The sequence below is a fragment of the Bubalus bubalis genome, chromosome 1, assembly GCF_019923935.1.
Source record: "Bubalus bubalis isolate 160015118507 breed Murrah chromosome 1, NDDB_SH_1, whole genome shotgun sequence".
NCBI lineage: Eukaryota > Metazoa > Chordata > Mammalia > Artiodactyla > Bovidae > Bubalus > Bubalus bubalis.
In genome coordinates, this window is record NC_059157.1 from 162,463,858 (window position 1) to 162,487,382 (window position 23,525).

At 40.3% G+C, this 23,525-nt stretch overlaps 1 protein-coding gene across 1 annotated transcript in view; it reads left to right on the plus strand.

The window, feature by feature from the left end:
- Positions 1-581: 581 nt before the first annotated feature.
- Positions 582-23,525, plus strand: part of ERICH6 (glutamate rich 6) — a 49,225-nt gene continuing 26,281 nt past the window's right edge. Inside the window, exons 1-7 of the mRNA XM_006048549.4 lie at positions 582-1,372; positions 2,197-2,254; positions 4,155-4,246; positions 7,994-8,056; positions 8,535-8,590; positions 8,691-8,807; positions 10,561-10,674. Of these exons, the coding sequence (XP_006048611.3) occupies positions 982-1,372; positions 2,197-2,254; positions 4,155-4,246; positions 7,994-8,056; positions 8,535-8,590; positions 8,691-8,807; positions 10,561-10,674 (891 nt within the window). The 5' untranslated portion in view covers positions 582-981. The remainder of the gene's footprint in view (positions 1,373-2,196; positions 2,255-4,154; positions 4,247-7,993; positions 8,057-8,534; positions 8,591-8,690; positions 8,808-10,560; positions 10,675-23,525) is intronic.

Sequence of the window (23,525 nt, forward strand, 5' to 3'; positions counted from 1 at the left end):
TGGTGACTGCAGCCATGAAATTAAAAGACGCTTACTCCTTGGAAGGAAAGTTATGACCAACCTAGATAGCATATTGAAAAGCAGAGACATTACTTTGCCAACAAAGGTCCATCTAGTCAAGGCTATGGTTTTTCCTCTGGTCATGTATGGATGTGAGAGTTGGACTGTGAAGAAGGCTGAGTGCCGAAGAATTGATGCTTTTGAACTGTGGTGTTGGAGAAGACTCTTGAGAGTCCCTTGGACTGCAAAGAGATCCAACCAGTCCATTCTGAAGGAGATCAGCCCTGGGATTTCTTTGGAAGGAATGATGCTACAGCTGAAACTCCAGTACTTTGGCCACCTCATGCGAAGAGTTGACTCATTGGAAAAGACTGATGCTGGGAGGGATTGGGGGCAAGAGGAGAAGGGGACGCCAGAGGATGAGATGGCTGGATGACATCACTGACTCGATGGACGTGAGTCTGAGTGAACTCCGGGAGTTGGTGATGGACAGGGAGGCCTGGCATGCTGCGATTCATGGGGTCGCAAAGAGTCGGACACGACTGAGCGACTGATCTGATCTGATCTGAAGTTCTACAAAAATATCGAATCGTGTTGTACACTAGAAATTAATACAATATTTTAAGTCAACTATACCTCCTTTTTCTTTTAATTAAAAAAATTTTTAAAGACTGGCTCCAAATAAGCTGAGAAATTAGAAAGGAGGATCAGTTCGCAGCAGGCCATTAAAATTTCCCGCTGGAGTCCAGAACGCAGATGCCAAAGGAACCTGCAGGGGTCCTGGCTACCGTCCCCGTCGGCCCCTCTCCTCCCAGCGCCAGTCCTCCCGGTTAAGGGGTCCTGCGACTTTAATCTCCAGGCTCGCGGGCCGAAGGTTGCCCAGGGAGACGGACGCACAGAAGGCGGCGCGCCCCCCGGGCCTGGACCCGCCGGTGTCCTTTGGGCTAGCGGGGATCCTGCTTCCCGCCTGCCACGGCCAACATGCACTCGCAACGCAGCTTCGGAAAGCCCGAGAAGGAGCAGGGCCAGGAAGAGGAGGAAGAGGAGCAGGAGGTGAACGCGGAGGAAGAGGAGGAGGAGGAAGAAGAGGAGGCGGTGGAGAAGGAAGAGGAGGAGGAGGAGGAGGACCAGCAGGCCGTGGCGGAGCTGGAAAAGGAGCTGGAGGCCTTTGGGAGGTTCAGCGAGGAGTACTTCTCCAAGTTTTGGGACTTCGGAGATGCCAATGAGGAAGGCTGGCCTCGCCCCCGCTTAGTCAGCGTCGTCAGCCCCAGCCTGAGCTCAACGCTGACGCTCAGGACGCCGAGCCTGTCGTGGTGGAGCCAGACGTCTGTGCCCAGCGAGAGCGCCCCCTCCAGGATCTCCTCCCAAAAAAGTACCGCCTCCTCGCCCCTCGCCCGACGCCGAGCCCTTTCCTCTAAGGCTTCCCGATCCCTAGGGGAGAGCTGGTCCAACTACTCTAGAACCTTCGTCAACGGGGTGTCAGTTTCCAAATACACTCACCACTTCCCATACACCCGTATCTCAGTCTTTTCTATCAAAGACCCTGAAATCGTGGCTGAGCGGCTGTGATAGTTCACAGTTTCGAATGAAGGGGAAGCATCCTCCTAAAACAGGAAAAAGGCAGTACTGTACCGAGTGCTCGCTTTATAACTTGTACGAGTGCATTCAGCGATCGTGTCCTCTGTCTCATATTCATTCTGTCCTCCCGCCTCTTTCTCTCTCTCTCTCTCTCATACCACGAGGAAGAGGAAGGACTGGTGCTTTAAGGATGCTCTGCTATTGAAACAGCCCTGCCTCCCCTCCCCACCCCCCCCCCCCCCCCCCCCGCAAATAAACAGTTCACATTTGTGCCTAACCTCCTGTACTGAAAGCACTCCAGCCACTTGGAAGCAGAGCAGTTCCTTAGAGTAGATTTCGTCCATCCCCCAGTATTGACATTTTGGTCTGGATCACTCTTTGCTGGGGCTGAGCGTGTTGAGGGCAGGAGGAGGGACTGTACTCGGCTTTATGGTATGTTTAACAGCATCCCTGTCTACATCTGACTCGGCCAGTTGGCCCCTACTAGGCTTTGTGACAATCAAAAATTGTCAAAATGTCTTTAGATATTGCTAAATGTTTCCTAGGGGGCAAAAGTGACCTTTTGAGAACCATTGATTCAAATGGAATGGCTAAATTGTTTCGTGTTTTATTCAACAGGTTTTCCAAAAATATTTCAGACATTTAGGAAAGACATGTCTGAAATGAATTTTGATAGGTAAGAAATTGTTTTCAGTTTTCATCTTATTATTTTTTGAAAATGATGTTTACTTTAGGGATGAACGTGTCAGGAAGGTAGAGTAAGATCATCCAGGGCATTTGCAACTAATATATATATATTTAAATTTTTAATCTACACTGTTAGACACTTTGGAGCAGATAGAGACAGGGTCCTTGCCCATCTCTGGTCTATTATCTACCTGTAGATTTCTGTACCCCTCTGTTCCCTCTTCCACTCACCAGAGTTAACATACTATTAACAGTTTGTTTTGTTTCCAGTAAAATTTAAATAGCAGATTTTCATTACTTGATTTATTAATTTTTAACATAGCTACTGACCTCCCATCATGAAAGCTGAGGAATGTAACTCACACCACTTCCCTCCTTTCCATTTTCAGTAGTTATATTATTTTTAATTTTTCTAACCTTTAGGACTTTAAAATATTTAAATCTCTACTTCTCGGTTTATCAATTTTAGTGACTATTAACTCTTTTAAAAAATTAACACCTTAATGAACTGCTACTTCCTTCTCTCCTCTTACCCTTTCTTTTCCCAATAAACAACAAATTAACAGATTTTATTAAAGTATATCATATAGTCATATAAAGTCATATTACTTTACTAAGTTTTATTGTGATTGTGTGTCTTGTAATTATTATTAGTTCTTAGTGCTTTGGGTGCAAGTTGATTCTAAAAGTTGGAAACCAATAACCAATACTCATAATTTCTTGCTGAGAAACCAATACTGTGACCGCACGCATGTACACGAAAATGAAAGCCTATGTCCATAAATCTTGGCTCCTAAAAGGAGAACTGCTGAACCCTTGGTTGTTTTTAGTTGTCTTCAATTTTTCTGAATTGTGCTAATGGCCATACTTTCTTGATTTCCATTTTGCTTTTTTTCTTTTTATTCCTCTTCTTTTTGCTGGAGAAAATTCCTCAGGTAATTATTTTGTATTGATCTCATGGATAGTCAAATTTCTGAGTTCTTGCCTGTCTTAAAATTTATTCAGTGTTCCTTTACTCTTGGTCTCATAACTTGTTTCCCTGGGAAGATAGACAAACAGGACTCCCCCAGATGGAGTGGCTTCAACAGAGCAGTTCTCCAGCCATTACAGTACAGTCATTTCAGAATTAAAACACACGATGTACCAGAAACAAAGCTTCAAAAAAGGAAGGTGGAGACATAAGAGAACTGAGAAAGGTGAAAAAGTAACAGTCCTAACGTTGACTAAACTCTTTGGGAAATTTTTGTCTGATATTTTTAGAAGACCCAGCAAATTACTGCAAAACAAACAAACAAAAAAAAACCCCTGAAACTCAAAGAGGCAAAGGAACTTGAAAAGCAATAGTTACTATTTACTTGTTACCAGTAACAGTCATTTTAGCTAGTCAGTAAATTCCTGCTTCCAGTTATGTCAATGTTAACTGACTGATAAAGCTCCACAATACTTGTGGGATGAATACAGAATGCTTAATTACAATGCATTTAACTTCAGCCCTTTAAAAAGACTGGATTATTTTACAGCTATTTTAAAACGAACAGTATGTTCTAATTTAAATTCAAATAAATGTTTAAATACACATAACATCATTGCCAACGCCAACAATAATGACACACATGCACAGAGAGAGGGGTGGTAATTTACTCTCTGAGAGAAATAATATGGTATTGGGAGCCTCTAAGATTTAGAAAGGAGTACTTTGCAAAAAACAGATACGACACTAGCACAGTGTGCCTGACTTTACTGAAGACATAAGAATGGAAGAAAATATTTCCAAGAAATCAGGGTCTTCTAGGGACATTTGTTATTTGATTGTTAAATGTACCAGATTTAAAAGGACTGCTAACAACTCTCTAGGTATACTGAAAACAAGCGTTTTGTCTAAATTTCAGGGCTATCTATCACAGTCTGCATCCAAAAGTTCCAGTATCAATACAAACAGAAGAAAGTTGGCTTCAAGAATTGGCTGACATGGAGAAGCCCAGTGAGTGGTTTGGTTCTGAAGCTTTTGCTGGGAGGTGGGACTGCATGCTGGAAAGAGCATGGGGGTAGGCGACCAGGGGAGGTAGAATTAAACCCCAGCACCAACACAAACCAACACTGTGACAACGAGGCAAGTCAGTTAACCTCACTGACTCTCCTTCTTCCTCTATTGGCCATAATAATCCTTGTCTCATAGGACCATTATGAAGATCAAAGTGAGATTCAACATTGAAAATCCTTGGCACTGAGTCTTTAGTAAATGGTAGCACCTGTGTTCACATCAAGAGATAGTCTGCCATCATATTTTGATACATATCTCTATTTTTTATTATAGAAGTAACATATGCATGCTGTTTTTTAAACATTAAACCATTAAGAAAAATATAATGGAAACATTAAGTTTTTAACTTACTCAGTATATTCCTCAGAAGTGATCATTATGAATAGCCTTTCCTTTAAACTTGATTATTTGTTGTATGTTGGATCATATGTTCATCAGATGTTTACAGAGCACATACCTGTAATAGGTCAAGTACCTGTCATAGGTCAGTTTCCTATTCTAGCGTCACAGCAATGAATAAAGCAGACAAACCCCTGTCTCAGTGGTCTTCTATTAAAGTGTGGGGGATGGAGGTGACGGTGATAGTGACATAAATAATACACAAAGCAAGGAAATGCACAATGGCTTAGATGATGTAAGTGCTAAGGAGAAAAATAGAGCAGGCAGAGGGGTGGGAAGTGCTGGACAAGTGGGTCAAAGTTTACACAGGATGCTCAGGAAAATCTTCACTGAGAAACTGAAGTATTTGAGTACAGACCTCGAAGTGTGAGAGTGATGATGATCTCTGGGGAAAGAGTGTTACAGGCATAGGGAAGAGCAAGCGCTTCCCTCTAAAATGATGGAGGCAGCCAGAGTGGCTGCAGTGGAGTGAGGAAGGAAGTGAATTCTAGGTAATAAGGTCAGAGAGATGGTGAGGACCAGATCTTATTCAATGAGAAAGAAGTCCAAAGTCACTGGAGGGCCTGCCCAGAGAAGTGACACAATCTAACATAAAAATCAGATGTAGAATTAATATCATATGTTAATATAATATTAAACCTACTATTAGAAAACTTGTTGGAGAAGGCAATGGCACCCCACTCCAGTACTCTTGCCTGGAAAATCCCATGGACGGCGGAGCCTGGTAGGCTGCAGTCCATGGGGTCGCTGAGGGTCGGACATAACTGAGTGACTTCACTTTCACTTTTCACTTTCATGCATTGGAGAAGGAAATGGCAACCCACTCCAGTGTTCTTGCCTGGAGAATCCCAGGGACGGGGGAGCCTATTGGGCTGCCGCCTATGGGGTAGCACAGAGTTGGACACAACTGAAGCGACTTAGCAGCAGCAGCAGCAGAAAACTTGTTAATTATTCCCAAATTAATCTATATAGTCCAAGTAATTGCGATGAGGTTTTTCAGCGGAATTTGATAAGTTGACTCTTTGATCTTACTTTGTAGCTTTAATTAAAAGATAAACTGAGACATTTACCATTTTTTTTAGAGTTTATTTAAAGTTTATTTGAGCAGATATGGATTGGAATTGGCCAGCGCCAAACCGGATATAGTTTAAGAGCACCCGACAGAGGAGAGCTCTGGAGAGGTTTTTATAGAGAAGTTGAAGGAGCAAACCAAGGAAGTTATTTGATTGGCTATTGCTTAAGGTTGCATTATTTGGGAAAGCTCAGTTGGATGTTTGCAGTTAGCTGTTCTTAACCTTGAGGCATTAACCTTGGCTCTGGCTTAGGTTTCCCTTTTGCTAACAGTTGGCTACCAAGGCATTATTAGAGCCACCTCATTGGATAGTTTCCTTGTTTGATTACTTTAACAACAGGAGCCAAATGTACATTTTCAACTTTTTTCATATCTTATTTTATAGTTCCTTTTAATAGAGAACTTATTTGCAGCTCTAATTAATTTATTCTGAAGTGTTTTGCAGTTGTCTTTTATTGATATAACAATTGGATTTTTTTTTCTATTATATTTTCTAATTGGTTATTGTCCATGTATAGACTCATTTGAAAAGACCCTGATGCTGGGAAAGATTGAAGGCAGGAGGAGAAGGGGACAACAGAGGATGAGATGGTTGGATGGCATCACTGACTCAATGAACATGAGTTTGAGTAAACTCCGGGAGTTGGTGATGGACAGGGAGGCCTGGCGTGCTGCAGTCCATGGGGTTGCAAAGAGTTGGACGCAACTGAGTGAATGAACTGAACTGAACTGAAGAAAATTATTGATTGTATTAATCTTGTATCTGATTCTCTTGCTGAACTTTCTAATTCTAATAGTTTATCAGTTAAAAGTCTACTAGACAATTATATTTCCTAGATTAACAGCAGTTTTATCTTTTTTTTAATTAAAAAATTTTTTTTAACCATCCTATGTCAGGAACAACTGATCTACTTTCTTGAAATGAGTGCATAGCATTCCCTTATATACTTACAGTTACTGTGACTTATGTAATACATCTGATTGTTAGATGTTTCAAGGTCATTTGATTTGGTTTGGTTTGGTGTTTTGACCTCTTCCTTATAACAAAAAATACCTTAATGAAAACCTTTGTTCACTCTTTTTATAAAAAATATCTGTTCTGGCATTTCTGTTGGGCAAAATGCCTAAAACTTATTTTTAAATTGTTCAGGGGGTTCCCTGGAAGTCCAGGGGCTAAAACTTCACCTTCCAATGCAGGGGATATGGGTTTGATCCCTAGTTAGAGAGTTAAGATCCCACATGCCTCACTACCAAAAAACCAGAACATAAACAGCAGAAGTAATACTGTGACAAATTCAATGAAGACTTTGAAAAATGATCCACTTAAAAAAAAAAAATTATTCAGATCCTTCACATATGAAGTTGGAGAAGGAAATGGCAACCCACTCCAGTATTCTTGCTTGGAGAATTCCATCGACAGAGGAGCCTGGCAGGCTACAGTCCATGTGGTCGCAAGAGTCGGACATGACTTAGCAACTAAACCACCACCACCACAGAGGAAGGGTCTCATCCTCTGACATCCATCTCTTTCTCCAGCACCAGCTCTGGCTGTACTGGGAAAATGGGCCCACCCTCCCCCTTTACCTCTGTCCCATTGTGGATTGTTCTGATTGGTTTTTCATCATGCCAATCTCATTTGCTTAACCTTCTAGACATTTATTCCAAGTGGCTTGTGTGCTGATGGCTGTCTTTCCCTTTCCCAGTATTGCCCTGGAATCTGCAGAGGGAATTATCATGGTGGTTTAATTCACTGTTTTGAATGGGGAACTACTTGACCCCAGCCCAGCACTCCTCCCGCTGAAGACTCTTTTGCAGAATGATGGTCATAAATTAGACAGAATGGTATGCTTAAAAGGCAGAACACAAAAGGGTCTGCAAACCATGATTATAATCAAGTAAAATATGCATTCATGTAGTATTCTGAGACTCAAAAGCAGCAAGGAAACATCTTTTATGTCTCCTGCATTGGCCCGTGGGTTCTTTACCGCTAGTGCCACCTGGGAAGCCCCAGGAAACATTTTTTAATATGTTTCATTAGTGGTGCACCTCCTCTGTTTGTTATTTACTGTTGATAAAATGTTATTCGGGAAAAGGAAAAACGTTAAAAGATAAACACAACAAGGGCACTTATTTTCCTAAGAGGCGTATTTTCTTTTCTATGAGACTTCTTTTCTCCTTTGTCAGGACTGATTGACAAATGTACACTCTTTTTTCAGAGAAGAAAGTGCCCTCTGTAAAGAAGGAGAATGAACCTGAAAATCTAGCATCTAAGTTAAGAGGTAACTGGATGTTTGGCATCAACCCCCGCCTCCAACAAAGACAAACTGCCCTTAGGGAGCCTGCCTTAACTTGGATGGCATCCAACCCCTTTAGAAAAGAGCTCCCCTAAGAATACAGCAGAAACTAACACAACATTGTAAAGCAATTATATTCCAGTAAAAAAAGAATATATGCAAGAAGGTGGTGAAGGTAGGGTTTCAGGGCATTTAGACTCTGTGTGTGTGTGTGTGTGTGTGTGTGTGTGTGTGTGTGTAATGGGCTAGGACTTTACAGAAAATGATTTTCAAACTACACTGCATAAAAGTATAAATACACATTTATACTTTATAATATATATAATATATTATATATATATATAAATATATATATAATATATATATAATATATATATATAATATAATATATATAATATATAATACATAAAAATATAAATACACATTTAAAGTTTCCTTCTAAATCTGTCCCTTTTTTCTTCAGCAAAATGGATAATTAACCCAGAAGAACCAAAACTAAGTATTTTATGTGAACTGGAGGTAAGAGATGTTTATCAACCCAACTAGTACACCATACTCATGGTAAAAATCACTTATTCAATCTTCCTTTTTTTTTTCTTTCTCTCTTTTTAAAATTTAGTTTAAGGAAGACTTCATAACACTCTTTGAGCCCTCTCTGAGAACATTACCCAGCATCGGGCCACCATCTATTCTGACATTCAAACAAGAGAGTTCCAATTTAGGCATTAAGTTCAAGGTAATTTTCATTTACATTTTTTTTTATTTCTGTCATAAATGATGTAAAAAGACACGTGATGATTTGCACAAAAGATACTGAACATAATTTTTTTAAGATTTTTTTTTTGACATAGACCATTTTTGAAGTTATTCAGTTTGTTACAGAATTGTTTCTGTTTTATATTTTCGTTTTTTGGCCGAGAGTCATGTGGGATCTTAGTTCCCCAACCAGGGCTGAAATCCACACTCCCTGCGTTAGAAGGCTAAGTCTTAACAACTGGACTGCCAGGGAAGTCCGAACTTACTTTAAAAAAAAAGCAGGCTAAGAGCTCACTTACTTGGAATAGCACTTAGGGTGGCTGTGTTCATTTCCTAGGGCTTCTGTAACAAAATGCCAGAAACTAGGCGGCTTATGGCAACAGAAAAGTATTGTCTCACAGTTCTGAAGGCTAAAAGTCCAAAATCAAGGTGTCAGCAAGTCCAGCCTGGGAGAGTCCCTTCTTGCCTCTTCCGAGCTTCTGGTGACGGCATCAGTCTTCGGCATTCCTTGGCTCGCGGCCGCATCACTGTAGCCTCTGCCTTGACAGTCACAGCGTGTGTCTGTGTCCAAAAGTCCCACTTCTCCAAGGATACCAGTCATATTTCTTTATTGCCCACCCTAATGACCTCCTCTTAACTACATTACATCTTCAGAGACCCCATTCTAAGTCAGGCCACATTCACAGGTACCAGGGGTTAGGATTAACATAGCCTTTGGGGGAACACAGTTCAACCTATAACAATGGCCATAAGCCTGGAAGTACAGTGAGCGTTAGCTGTATTTAATAGTGTTAAGTGACTAATTAATGTCTGCTTTCAACGGGCAAGGGAGAGGTCACCTTAGTCATTCTGACAGGACGCACACCACCTTGCTTGGCCAAAGAGGTATGGAACTGACTGGCAGTATGATTATTTCCAAACTTGGACTTGTACTGAGAGCTGCACACTCCCCAAACTGGAACCTCCTTGATTACTTCTTCTGGGGCACACTAAAGGTACAGCCTTATTTGCTGAAAATAAGATTCACCAACAAGTGAGGCAGGGCAGCACAGATATGTGTGCAGGAGTTGACAGGAATGCCCTGTGGATGCAGCAACGTGGTTGGTGTTCACTGTTATTTTGTGCAGCACATTGAACTAAGCAAACATCATGTAATGTAAATTCTTTCTTGAAGAAAGAAATTCTTTCTTCAAACTTAAGTGTTAATTGTGCAGTCATGTCCAACTCTTTGCAACCCCATGGACTATATAGCCCACCAGGTTCCTTTGTCCATGGAATTCTCCAGGCAAGAATACTGGAGTGCGTGGCCATTCCTTTCTACAGGGGATATTGCTGACCCAGGGATCGAACCAGGTCTCTTGCATTGCAAACCCAGCACCTTCATTTTTCTGAAGCACAAGAGCTTGTATTGAGCTTTCTTCCCCTGACACCCAGAGATGGGCCTGAGCTTGAGGAAGGCCTTGGGGGCTCCCTTCCACAGAGCTGTCCCTGCACTGGTCTCTGGGCAGGGCTGGTTCCACCTGAATCCCAGGCAGACCTTTCAGGTCTTCCGAGACGGGCCTTGACACTAGTTTAGGTTCAGGTGGCGGCAGCTGATTGGCCAGCTCTCTTTTCCAGCCACACTCTTTGAAATGTAGATTCACTGGCCTTGCCCAGGGCTCTGGCTTCTCCTGCTCTGAGAGGCTCTGGGCCTCCATGTGGGCATATCTTCATTTTTTCTCTCCTCTCTGAAGGAAGAAGAGGAGGAGGAATCACCCAAGTGTGAATTCTGTGGGAGCGACCTAAGAACATTTCTCTCCAGTGTGGATGTTTCCTCTGATTACAGCAGCTCTGAACTGCCAGAACATGTAAGTTCTAGAGCAGGTTTACCGAGGAAATAGTGTTATTTTTAGACATTACTTTAAACATAAGCAGCATGTTCTTCTGCATCTTCCCACTACATCACCCCCCACCTTTTTTGTGTTTTTTTTTTTCTTTTTTGCCACACTGCATGGCTTGTAGGACCCTAGTTCCCTGAACAGGGATTGAACCTGAGCCCCCAGCAGTGAAAACCTGGAATTCTAACCACTAGATTGCCAGGGAATTCCATGAATTGCCATTCTTAAAAGGGTTCTGCCCCATTCTCTTGGGGCAATGCAAATCATAACCACAATGGGATACCATTTCACACCCCTTGAATGGCTATAACCCAAAAGACAGATAATAACAACTGTTGGCAAGGGTGTAGGGAAACTGGAATTCTCAAACATTGCTGAAGGGGAATATAAAATGATGCTGCCACCTTGGACAAGTCTAAACAGTAGCTCCTCAAAAAGTTAAACATACAGATACCACAAAACCCAACAAATAATTCCATTCCTAGGTATATACCCATTAAAACTAACAACATATGTCCACCCAGAAACACATATAAATGTTCACAGCAGCATAATTCATGACAGCTAGAAAGTGAAAACAACCCAGATGCTCATCAAGATAGTGTAAAGAAATGTGGAGCATCCAGACTATGGAATCTTTTTTTTTCCAGATCATTAATTTTATTTTATTTTTAAAATTTATTTTTTAATTGAAGGATATTTGCTTTACAGAATTTTGTTGTTTTCTGTCAAACCTCAACATGAATAAGCCATAGGTGTACATATATCCCCTCCCTTTTGAACCTCCCTCTCATCTCCCTCCCCATCCCATCCCTCTAGATTGATATAGAGCCCCTGTTTGAGTGTCCTGAGCCATACAGCAAATTCCCGTTGGCTATCTATTTTACATATGGTAATATAAGTTTCCATGTTACTCTTTCCATACATCTCACCCTCTCCTCCCCTCTCCCCATGTCCATAAGTCTATTCTCTATGTCTGTTTCTCCATTGCTGCCCTGTAAATAAATTCTTCAGTACCATTTTTCTAGAGCTAGATTGCATACGTATATGTTAGAATACAATATTTGTCTTTCTCTTTCTGACTTACTTCACTCTGTATAATAGGCTCTAGGTTCATCTACCTCATTAGAACTGACTCAAAGATGTTCCTTCTTATGGCTGAATAATATTCCATTGTGTATATGTACCAAAACTTCTTTATCCATTCTCTGTCGATTGACATCTAGGTTGCTTCCATGTTCTAGCTATTGTAAATAGTGCTGTAATGAACAATAGGATACATGTGTCTCTTTCAATTTTGTTTTCCTCAGGGTATATGCCTAGGAGTGGGATTGCTGAGTCATATGGTGGTTTTATTCCTAGTTTGTAAGGAATCTCCATACCGCCTTCCATAGTGGTTGTGTCAGTTTACATTCCCAGCAACAGTGCAGGAGCGTTTGCTTTTCTCCACACCCTCTCCAGCATTTATTGTCTGCAGACTTTTTGATTCTTTTTCATTCTAACCAGTGTGAGGTGATATCTCATTGTAGTTTTGATTTGCATTTCTTTAATAATGAGACATGGACATGGACATGGACATCACCAGATGGTCAACACCGAAATCAGATTGATTATATTCTTTGCAGCCAAAGATGGAGAAGCTCTATTCAGTTCAGTTCAGTTCAGTCGCTCAGTCATGTCTGACTCTTAGCGACCCCGTGAATCGCAGCACACCAGGCCTCCCTGTCCATCACCAACTCCCAGAGTTCACTCAGACTCACGTCCATCAAATCAGTGATGCCATCCAGCCATCTCATCCTCTGTCGTCCCCTTCTCCTCCTGCCCCTGATCCCTCCGAGCATCAGAGTCTTATCCAATGAGTCAACTTTTCACATGAGGTGGCCAAAGTACTGGAGTTTCAGCTTCAGCATCATTCCCTCCAAAGAAATCCCAGGGCTGATCTCCTTCAGAATGGACTGGTTAGATCTCCTTGCAGTCCAAGGGACTCTCAAGAGTCTTCTCCAACACCACAGTTCAAAAGCATCAATTCTTCGGCATTCAGCCTTCTTCACAGTCCAACTCTCACATCCATACATGACCACAGGAAAACCCATAACCTTGACTAGATGGACCTTTGTTGGCAAAGTAATGTCTCTGCTTTTGAATATGCTATCTAGGTTGGTCATAACTTTCCTTCCAAGGAGTAAGCATCTTTTAATTTCATGGCTGCAGTCACAATCTGCAGTGATTTTGGAGCCCAAAAAGGTAAAGTCTGACACTGTTTCCACTGTTTCCCCATCTATTACCCATGAAGTGATGGGATCGGATGCCATGATCTTCGTTTTCTCTATACAGTCAAGAAAAACAAGACCTGGAGATGACTGGGGCTCAGATCATGAACTCCTTATTACCAAATTCAGACTTAAATTGAAGAAAGTAGGGAAAACCACTAGACCATTCAGGTATGACCTAAATCAAATCCCTTATGATTATACAGTGGAAGTAAGAAATAGATTTAAGGGCCTAGATCTGATAGATAGAGTGCCTGATGAACTATGGAATGAGGTTCATGACATTGTACAGGAGACAGGGATCAAGACCATCCCCATGGAAAAGAAATGCAAAAAAGCAAAATGGGTGTCTGAGGAGGCCTTACAAATAGCTGTGAAAAGAAGAGAAGTGAAAAGCAAAGGAGAAAAGTAAAGATATAAGCAAATGAATGCAGAGTTCCAAAGAATAGCGAGAAAACATAAGAAAGCCTTCCTCAGTGATCAATGCAAAGAAATAGAGGAAAACAACAGAATGGGAAAGACTAGAGATCTCTTCAAGAAAATTAGAGATACCAAGGGAACATTTCATGCAAAGATGGGCTCGATAAAGGACAGAAATGGTATGGACCTAACAGAAGCAGAACATATTAAGAAGAGATGGCAAGAATACACAGAAGAACTGTACAAAAAGATCTTCATGACCCAGATAATCATGATGGTGTGATCACTGACCTAGGCCAGACATCCTGGAATGTGAAGTCAAGTGGGCCTTAGAAAGCATCACTACGAACAAAGCTAGTGGAGGTGATGGAATTCCAGTTGAGCTATTCCAAATCCTGAAAGATGATGCTGTGAAAGTGCTGCACTCAATATGCCAGCAAATTTGGAAAACTCAGCAGTGGCCACAGGACTGGAAAAGGTCTGTTTTCATTCCAGTCCCAAAGAAAGCCAATGCCAAAGAATGCTCAAACTACCTCACAATTGCACTCATCTCACATGCTAGTAAAGTAATGCTCTAAATTCTCTGAGCCAGGCTTCAGCAATATGTGAACCGTGAACTTCCAGATGTTCAAGCTGATTTTAGAAAAGGCAGAGGAACCAGAGATCAAATTGCCAACATCCGCTGGATCATGGAAAAAGCAAGAGAGTTCCAGAAAAACATCTATTTCTGCTTTATTGACTATGCCAAAGCCTTTGACTGTGTGGATCACAATAAACTGTGGAAAATTCTGAAAGAGATGGGAATACCAGACCACCTGACCTGCCTCTTGAGAAATCTGTATGCAGGTCAGGAAGGAACAGTTAGAACTGGACATGGAACAACAGACTGGTTCCAAAGAGGAAAAGGAGTACGTCAAGGCTGTATATTGTCACCCTGTTTATTTAACTTCTATGCAGAGTACATCATGAGAAATGCTGGACTGGAAGAAACACAAGCTGGAATCAAGATTGCCGGGAAAAATATCAATAACCTCAGATATGCAGATGACACCACCCTTATGGCAGAAAGTGAAGAGGAACTCAAAAGCCTCTTGATGAAAGTGAAAGTGGAGAGTGAAAAAGTTGGCTTAAAGCTCAACATTCAGAAAACAAAGATCATGGCATCCAGTCCCATCACTTCATGGAAAATAGATGGGGAAACACTGGAAACAGTGTCAGACTTTATTTTGGGGGGGCTCCAAAATCACTGCAGATGGTGACTGCAGCCATGAAATTAAAAGACGCTTACTCCTTGGAAGGAAAGTTATGACCAACCTAGATAGCATATTCAAAAGCAGAGACATTACTTTGCCAACAAAGGTCCATCTAGTCAAGGCTATGGTTTTTCCTCTGGTCATGTATGGATGTGAGAGTTGGACTGTGAAGAAGGCTGAGCGCCAAAGAATTGATGCTTTTGAACTGTGGTGTTGGAGAAGACTCTTGAGAGTCCCTTGGACTGCAAGGAGATCCAACCAGTCCATTCTGAAGGAGATCAGCCCTGGGATTTCTTTGGAGGGAATGATGCTGAAGCTGAAACTCCAGTACTTTGGCCACCTCATGCAAAAAGTTGACTCATTGCAAAAGACTCTGATGCTCAGAGGGATTGGGGCGAGGAGGAGAAGGGGACGACAGAGGATGAGATGGCTGGATGGCATCACTGATTCGATGGACGTGAGTCTGAGTGAACTCCGGGAGTTGGTGATGGACAGGGAGGCCTGGCGTGCTGCAATTCATGGGGTCGCAAAGAGTTGGACACGACTGAGTGACTGAACTGAACTGAACTGAACAATGAGCAATGTTGAGCACCTTTTCATGTGTTTGTTAGCCATCTGTGTGTCTTCTTTGGAGAAATGTCTGTTTAGGTCTTTTTCCCAGTTTTTGATTGGGTTGTTTGTTTTTCTATTACTGAGTTGTATGAGCTGCTTGTATATTTTGGAAATTAATCCTTTGTCAGTTGTTTTATTTGCTATCATTTTCTCCCATTCTGTGGGTTGTCTTTTCACCTTGCTGATAGTTTCCTTTGCTTTCCAAAAGCTTTTAAGTTTAATCAGGTTCCACTTGTTTGATTTTGCTTTCATTTCCATTACTCTAGGAGGTGGGTCATAGAGGCTCTTGCTTTGATATATGTCACTGAGTGTTCTGCCTGTGTTTTCCTCTAAGGGTGTTATAGTTTCTGGTCTTATGTTTAGGTCTTTAATTGATTTTGAGTTTATCTTTGTATATGGTGTTAAGAAGTGTTCTAATTTCATTCTTTTACATGTAGCTGTCCAGTTTTCCCAGCACTATTTATCGAAGAGGCTGTCTTTGCCCCATTGTATATTCTTGACTCCTTTGTCAAAAATAAAGTACCCATAGGTGCATGGTTTTTTTCTGGGCTTTCTGTCTTGTTCCATTGGTCTATATTTCTGTTTTTGTGCCACTATCATACTGTCTTGATGACTGTAGCTTTGTAGTATAATCTGAAGTCAGGAAGGTTGATTCCTCTAGCTCCACGCTTCTTTCTCAAGACTGCTTTGGCTATTCAGGGTCTTTTGTGTTTCCATATGAATTGTGAAAATTTGTGCTCTAGTTCTGTGAAAAATGCCATTGGTAATTTGATAGGGATTGCATTGAATCTGTAGGTTGTGTTTGGTAGTATAGTCGTTTTCACAATATTGATTCTTCCTACCCAGGAATATGGAATATCTCTCCATCTGTTTTTGTCATCTTTGATTTCTTTCATCAGTATCTTATAATTTTCTGTGTACAGTTCTTTTGTCTCCTTAGGTAAGTTTATTCCTAGATATTTAATTATTTTTGTTGCAATGGTGAATGGGATTGATTCCTTAATTTCTCTCTGATTTTTCATTGTTAGTATATAGAAATGCAAGTGACTTCTGTGTATTGATTTTGTATCCTGAAACTTTGCTAAATTTACTGATTAGCTCTGTAATTTCCTGATACTATCTTTAGGGTTTTCTATGTACAGCATCATGTCATCTGCAAACAGACTTCTTTTCCAATCTGGATTCCTTTTATTTCTTTTTCTTTTCTGATTGTTGTAGCTAGGACTTCCAGAACTATGTTGAATAATAGTGGTGAAAATGGATACCCTTGTCTTGTTCCTGATTTTAGGGGGAATGCTTTCAGTTTTTCACCATTGAGAATAATGTTTGCTGTAGGCTCATCATATATGGCCTTTACTATGTTGAGGTTTTTTTGAAGTTTTCTTTATAAATGGGTGCTGAATTTTGTCAAAGGCTTTTTCTGCATCTACTGAGATTATCATATGGTTTTTATCTTTTGATTTGTTAATATCATGTATCACATTGATTGATTTGCTTGTATTGAAGAATCCTTGCATCCATGGAATAAACACAACTTGATCACGGTGTATGAGCTTTTTGATGTGTTGCTGAATTCTGTTTGCTAAAATTTTGTTGAGGATGTTTGCATCTATGTTCATCAGTGATATTGGCCTGTAGTTTTCTTTTTGTGTGTTGTCTTTGTCTGGTTTTGGTATCAGGGTGATGGTGGCCCCATAGAATGAGTTTGGAAGTGTTCCTTTCTCTGCAATTTTTGAAAGAGTTTTAGAAGGATAGCACTAGCTCTTTAAATGTTTGATAGAATTCTCCTGTGAAGCCATCTGGTCCTGGGGTTTTGTTTTTTGGGAGATTTTTTATCACAGCTTCAATTTCAGTGCTTGTAATTTGGTTTTTCATAATTTGTTTCTTCCTTGTTCAGTCTTGGAAGATTGAACTTTACTAAGCATCTGTCCATTTCTTCCAGGTTATCCATTTTATTGCCATATGGTTGTTCATAATAGTCTCTTATAATCCTTTGTATTTCTGCATTTGTATTTCTGTCTGTTGTAACCTCTCCTTTTTCATTTCTAATTTTGTTGATTTGATTCTTCTCTCTTTTTTTCTTTATGATTCTGGCTAAAGGTTTGTCAATTTTGTTTATCTTCTCAAAGAACCACCTTTTAGTTTTATTAATCTTTACTATTGTTTCTTTCATTTCTTTTTCAGTTATTTCTGCTCTGATATTTATGATTTCTTTCCTTCTACTAATTTTGGGATTTTTCGTTCTTCTTTTTCCAGTTGTTTTAGGTGCAAAGTTAGGTTGTCTATTCGATGTTTTTCTTGTTTCTTAAGGTAGGATTGTATTGCTATAAACTTCCCTCTTAGAACTGCTTTTGCTGTATCCCATAGGTTTTGAGTTGTTAAGTTTTCATTGTCATTTGTTCCTAGAAATTTTTGATTTCCCTTTTGATTTCTTAAGTAACATGTTGGTTATTTAGAAATGTATTGGTTAATCTCCATGTGTTTGTGTTTTTTACAGTTTTTTTCTTGTAGTTGATATCTAGTCTCATTGTGGTCAGAGAAGATGCATGATACAATTTCAGTTTTCTTAAATTTACTGAGGTTTGATTTGTAACCCAAGATGTTGTCTATCCTGGAGAATGTTCCATGTACACTTGAGAAGAAGGTGTATTCTTCTGCATTTGGATGGAATGTCCTGAAGATATCAATGAGATCCATCTCATCTAATGTATTATTTAAGGTTTATTTCCTTATTTTCTGTGTTGATGATCTGTCCGTTGGTGTGAGTGGGTTGTTAAAGTCTCCTACTGTTATTGTGTTACTGTCAATTTCTCCTTTTATGTCTGTTAGTGTTTGTCTTATGTATTGAGGTGCTCCTATGTTGGGTGCATAGATATTTACAATTGTTATGTCTTCCTCTTGGATTGATCCCTTGATCATTATGTAGTGACCTTCCTTATCTCTTGTAATCTTCTTTATTTTAATGTCTATTTTGTCTGATATGAGGATTGCTACTCCAGCTTTCTTTTGCTTCCCATTTGCATGGAATATATTTTTCCATCCTCTCACTTTCAGTCTATATGAGTCTTGAGGTCTGAAGTGGGTTTCTTGTAGACAGCATATATATGGGTCTTGTTTTATTATCCATTCAACCAGTCTTTGTCTTTTGGTTAGAGCATTTAATCCATTTACATTTAAAGTAATTGTTGATGTGTATGTTCCAATTGCTATTTTATTAATTGTTTGGGGTTGATTTTGTAGATATTTGTAGATATTTTGTAGATATTTTCTTCTCTTGTATTTCTTGACTATAAAAGTCCCTTTAACACTTGTTGTAAAGCTGGTTTGGTGGTACTGAATTCTCTTAACTTTTGCTTGTCTGAAAAGCTCTTGATTTCTCCATCAATTTTGAATGAGATCCTTGCCAGGTAAAGTAACCTTGGTTGTAGATTTTTCCCTTTCAGTACATTAAATATATCCTGCCATTCCCTTCTGGCCTGCAGAGTTTCCGTTGAAAGATCAGCTGTTAAGTGTATGGGGTTTCCCTTGTATGTTACTTGTTGCTTCCCCTTTGCTGCTTTTAATATTCTTTCTTTGTGTTTAGTCTTTGTTAGTTTGATGAGTATGTGTCTTGGCATGTTTCTCCTTGGGTTTATCCTGTATGGGACTCTTTGTGCCTCTTGGACTTGATTGACTATTTCCTTTTCCAGTTGGGGAACTTTTCAACTATAATCTCTTCAAAATTTTTCTTTTTCTCTTTCTTTTTCTCTTCTTCTTCTGGGACCCCTATAATTTGAATGTTGGGGCATTTTATGTGGTCCCAGAGATCTCTGGGACTGTCCTCAGCTCTTTTCATTCTTTTTACTTTATTTGGCTCTTCAGAAGTTATTTCCACCATTTTATCTTCCAGCTCTCTGATTTGTTCTTCTGCCTCAGATGTTCTCCTATTGATTCCTTCTAGAGTGTTTTTAACTTCAGTAATTGTGTTGTTTGTCTCTGTATGTTTATTCTTTCATTCTTCTAGATCGTTGTTAATTGATTCTTACGTTTTATCCATTTTATTTTCAAGGTTTTTGATCATCTCTACTACCATTATTCTGAATTCTTTTTCAGGTAGTTTGCCTATTTCCTCTTCATTTATTTGGACTCCTGTGTTTCTAGTTTGTTCCTTCATTTGTGTAGTATTTCTCTGCCTTTTCATTATTTTTTTTAACTTATTGTGTTTGAGGTCTCCTTTTCCCAGGCTTCAAGGCTGAATTCTTTCTTCCCTTTGGTTTCTTCCCTCCTAAGGTTGGTCCAGTGGCCTGTGTAAGCTTCATATAGGGTGAGATTTGTGCTGAGTTTTTTGTTTGCTTCTTTGTTTTTCCCTGTGATGGGTAAGGCTGAGTGAGGTGCTAATCCTGTCTGCTGATGAATTTTCGTTTTGTTTATTGTTTAGATGAGATGTCCTGCACAGGGTGCTACTGGTGGTTGGGTGATGCCAGGTCTTATATTCAAGTGGTTTCCTTTGTGTGAGTTTCCACTATTTGATACTCCCTAGGGTTAGTTCTCTTGTGTTGTTGGAAGAGGGTGTTTGTTATGACCAGTGCATTTTCTTGGCAAAACTCTATTAGTCTTTGCCCTGCTTCATTCCGTACTCCAAGGCCAAATTTGCCTGTTACTCCACGTGTTTCTTGACTTCCTACTTTTGCATTCCAGTCCCCTATAATGAAAAGGACATCTTTTTTGGGTGTTAGTTCTAAAAGGTCTTGTAGGTCTTCATAGAACCGTTCAACTTCAGCTTCTTCAGCGTTACTGGTTGGGGCATAGACTTGGATTACTGTGATATTGAATGGTTTGCCTTGGAAACGAACAGAGATCATTCTGTCATTTTTGAGATTGCATCCAAGTACTGCATTTCAGACTCTTTTGTTGACCATGATGGCCACTCCATTTCTTCTGAGGGATTCCTGCCCGCAGTAGTAGATATAATGGTCATCTGAGTTAAATTCACCCCTTCCAGTCCATTTCAGTTCGCTGATTCCTAGAATGTCAACATTTACTCTTGCCATCTCTTGTTTGACCACTTCCAATTTGCCTTGATTCATGGACCTGACATTCCAGGTTCCTATGCAATATTGCTCTTTACAGCATCGGACCTTGCTTCTATCACCAGTCACATCCACAGCTGGGTATTGTTTTTGCTTTGGCTCCATCCCTTCATTCTTTCTGGAGTTATTTCTCCACTGATCTCCAGTAGCATATTGGGCACCTACTGACCTAGGGAGTTTCTCTTTCAGTATCCAATCATTTTGCCTTTTCATGCTGTTCATGGGGTTCTTAAGGCAAGAATACTGAAGTGGTTTGCCATTCCCTTCTCCAGTGGACCACATTCTGTAAGCAAAAACAAGACCAGGAGCTGACTGTGGTTCAGACCATGAACTCCTTATTGCCAAATTCAGACTGAAATTGAAGAAAGTAGGGAAAACCACTAGACCATTCAGGTATGACCTAAATCAAATCCCTTATGATTATACAGTGGAAGTGAGAAATAGATTTAAGGGCCTAGATCTGATAGATAGAGTGCCTGATGAACTATGGAATGAGGTTTGTGACATTGTACAGGAGACAGGGATCAAGACCATCCCCATGGAAAAGAAATGCAAAAAAGCAAAATGGCTGTCTGAGGAGGCCTTACAAATAGCTGTGAAAAGAAGAGAAGCGAAAAGCAAAGGAGAAAAGGAAAGATATAAACATCTGAATGCAGAGTTTCAAAGAATAGCAAGAAGAGATAAGAAAGCCTTCTTCAGTGATCAATGCAAAGAAATAGAGGAAAACAACAGAATGGGAAAGACTAGGGATCTCTTCAAGAAAATCAGAGATACCAAAGGAACATTTCATGCAAAGATGGGCTCAATAAAGGACAGATATGGTATGGACCTAACAGAAGCAGAGATATTAAGAAGAGATGGCAAGAATACACAGAAGAACTGTACAAAAAAGATCTTCACGACCCAGATAATCACGATGGTGTGATCACTGACCTAGAGCCAGACATCCTGGAATGTGAAGTCAAGTGGGCCTTAGAAAGCATCACTACGAACAAAGGTAGTGGAGGTGATGGAATTCCAATGGAGCTCTTTCAAATCCTAAAAGATGATGCTGTGAAAGTGCTGCACTCAATATGCCAGCAAATTTGGAAAACTCAGCAGTGGCCACAGGACTGGAAAAAGTCAGTTTTCATTCCAGTCCCAAAGAAAGGCAATGCCAAAGAATGCTCAAACTACCTCACAATTGCACTCATCTCACATGCTAGTAAAGTAATGCTCTAAATTCTCCAAGCCAGGCTTCAGCAATATGTGAACCATGAACTTCCTGATTTTCAAGCTGGTTTTAGAAAAGGCAGAGGAACCAGAGATCAAATTGCCAACATCCGCTGGATCATGGAAAAAGCAAGAGAGTTCCAGAAAAACATCTATTTCTGCTTTATTGACTATGCCAAAGCCTTTGACTGTGTGGATCACAATAAACTGTGGAAAATTCTGAAAGAGATGGGAATACCAGACCACCTGACCTGCCTCTTGAGAAATCTGTATGCAGGTCAGGAAGCAACAGTTAGAACGACATGGAACAACAGACTGGTTCCAAATAGGAAAAGGAGTACGTCAAGGCTGTATATTGTCACCCTGTTTATTTAACTTCTATGCAGAGTACATCATGAGAAACGCTGGACTGGAAGAAACACAAGCTGGAATCAAGATTGCCGGGAGAAACATCAATAACCTCAGATATGCAGATGACACCACCCTTATGGCAGAAAGTGAAGAGGAACTCAAAAGCCTCTTGATGAAAGTGAAAGTGGAGAGTGAAAAAGTTGGCTTAAAGCTCAACATTCAGAAAACAAAGATCATGGCATCCAGTCCCATCACTTCATGGCAAATAGATGGGGAAACAGCGGAAACAGTGTCAGACTTTATTTTTCTGGGCTCCAAAATCACTGCAGATGGTGACTGCAGCCATGAAATTAAAAGACGCTTACTCCTTGGAAGGAAAGTTATGACCAACCTAGATAGCATATTCAAAAGCAGAGACATTACTTTGCCAACAAAGGTTCATCTAGTCAAGGCTATGGTTTTTCCTGTGGTCATGTATGGATGTGAGAGTTGGACTGTGAAGAAGGCTGAGTGCCGAAGAATTGATGCTTTTGAACTGTGGTGTTGGAGAAGACTCTTGAGAGTCCCTTGGACTGCAGGGAGATCCAACCAGTCCATTCTGAAGGAGATCAGCCCTGGGATTTCTTTGGAAGGAATGATGCTGAAGCTGAAACTCCAGTACTTTGGCCACCTCATGCGAAGAGTTGACTCATTGGAAAAGACTCTGATGCTGGGAGGGATTGGGGGCAGGAGGAGAAGGGGACGACAGAGGAGGAGATGGCTGGATGGCATCACTGACTCGATGGACATGAGTTTGAGTGAACTCCGGGAGTTGGTGATGGACAGGGATGTCTGGCGTGCTGCTATTCATGGGGTAGCAAAGAGTCAGACACAACTGAGCGACTGATCTGATCTGATCTGATCTGAGGGTTAGTTCTCTGGTAGTCTAGGGTCTTGGAGTCAGTGCTCGCACTCCAAAGGCTCAGGACTTGATCTCTGGTAAGTAACGAAGATTTCACAAGTGGTTTGTTATGGCATTAAGTGGGATTAAAACAAATACCCAAAAACGAGGAACCAAAGATGAACCCTAGACAAATGGCAGTTACATAATGGAATATATACCCATAAGCAAAATCAAAAGAGTCCAACAAAAATAAAGTACAATAGAGTGATCTGGTGAACAAAGGAAACCAAGAATTATATCTACCAGTTAACAGCAAAACTAAAGCACAAACTGGAAAACATAACTAAATCAAGGTGCCAAGTTGGGAATAAAGCAATGAAAACAGAACTAATAAATATGTTGAGAGCAAAGGAAAGAAAAAAAGAATAGATATGCAAAGATAAATAGAGGTAGATAAAGAAGATTTATATATATTAAAGATTAACTGCAAGGGGTAAAGAACAGTAGGAAAAGCAAACAAAGAAATAAATGTAGAAAAAAATAATAACAAGTTTAAGAAAATTAAAAAAGAGAAAAGGGAAAAAAAAAAAGGAAGAAGAAAGGAAAAAAAGAAAAACTCCCCAGAACAGCAAAACCCCACAAAAAGGCAGAGGTTTATAACAATAAATAACGTGATGAGAAAAAAAAAAGCTTAATTAGTTCCCTTGCCTGGGGTCCTTCTCTGCTGTTAGGCATGTCAGGCACATAGGGG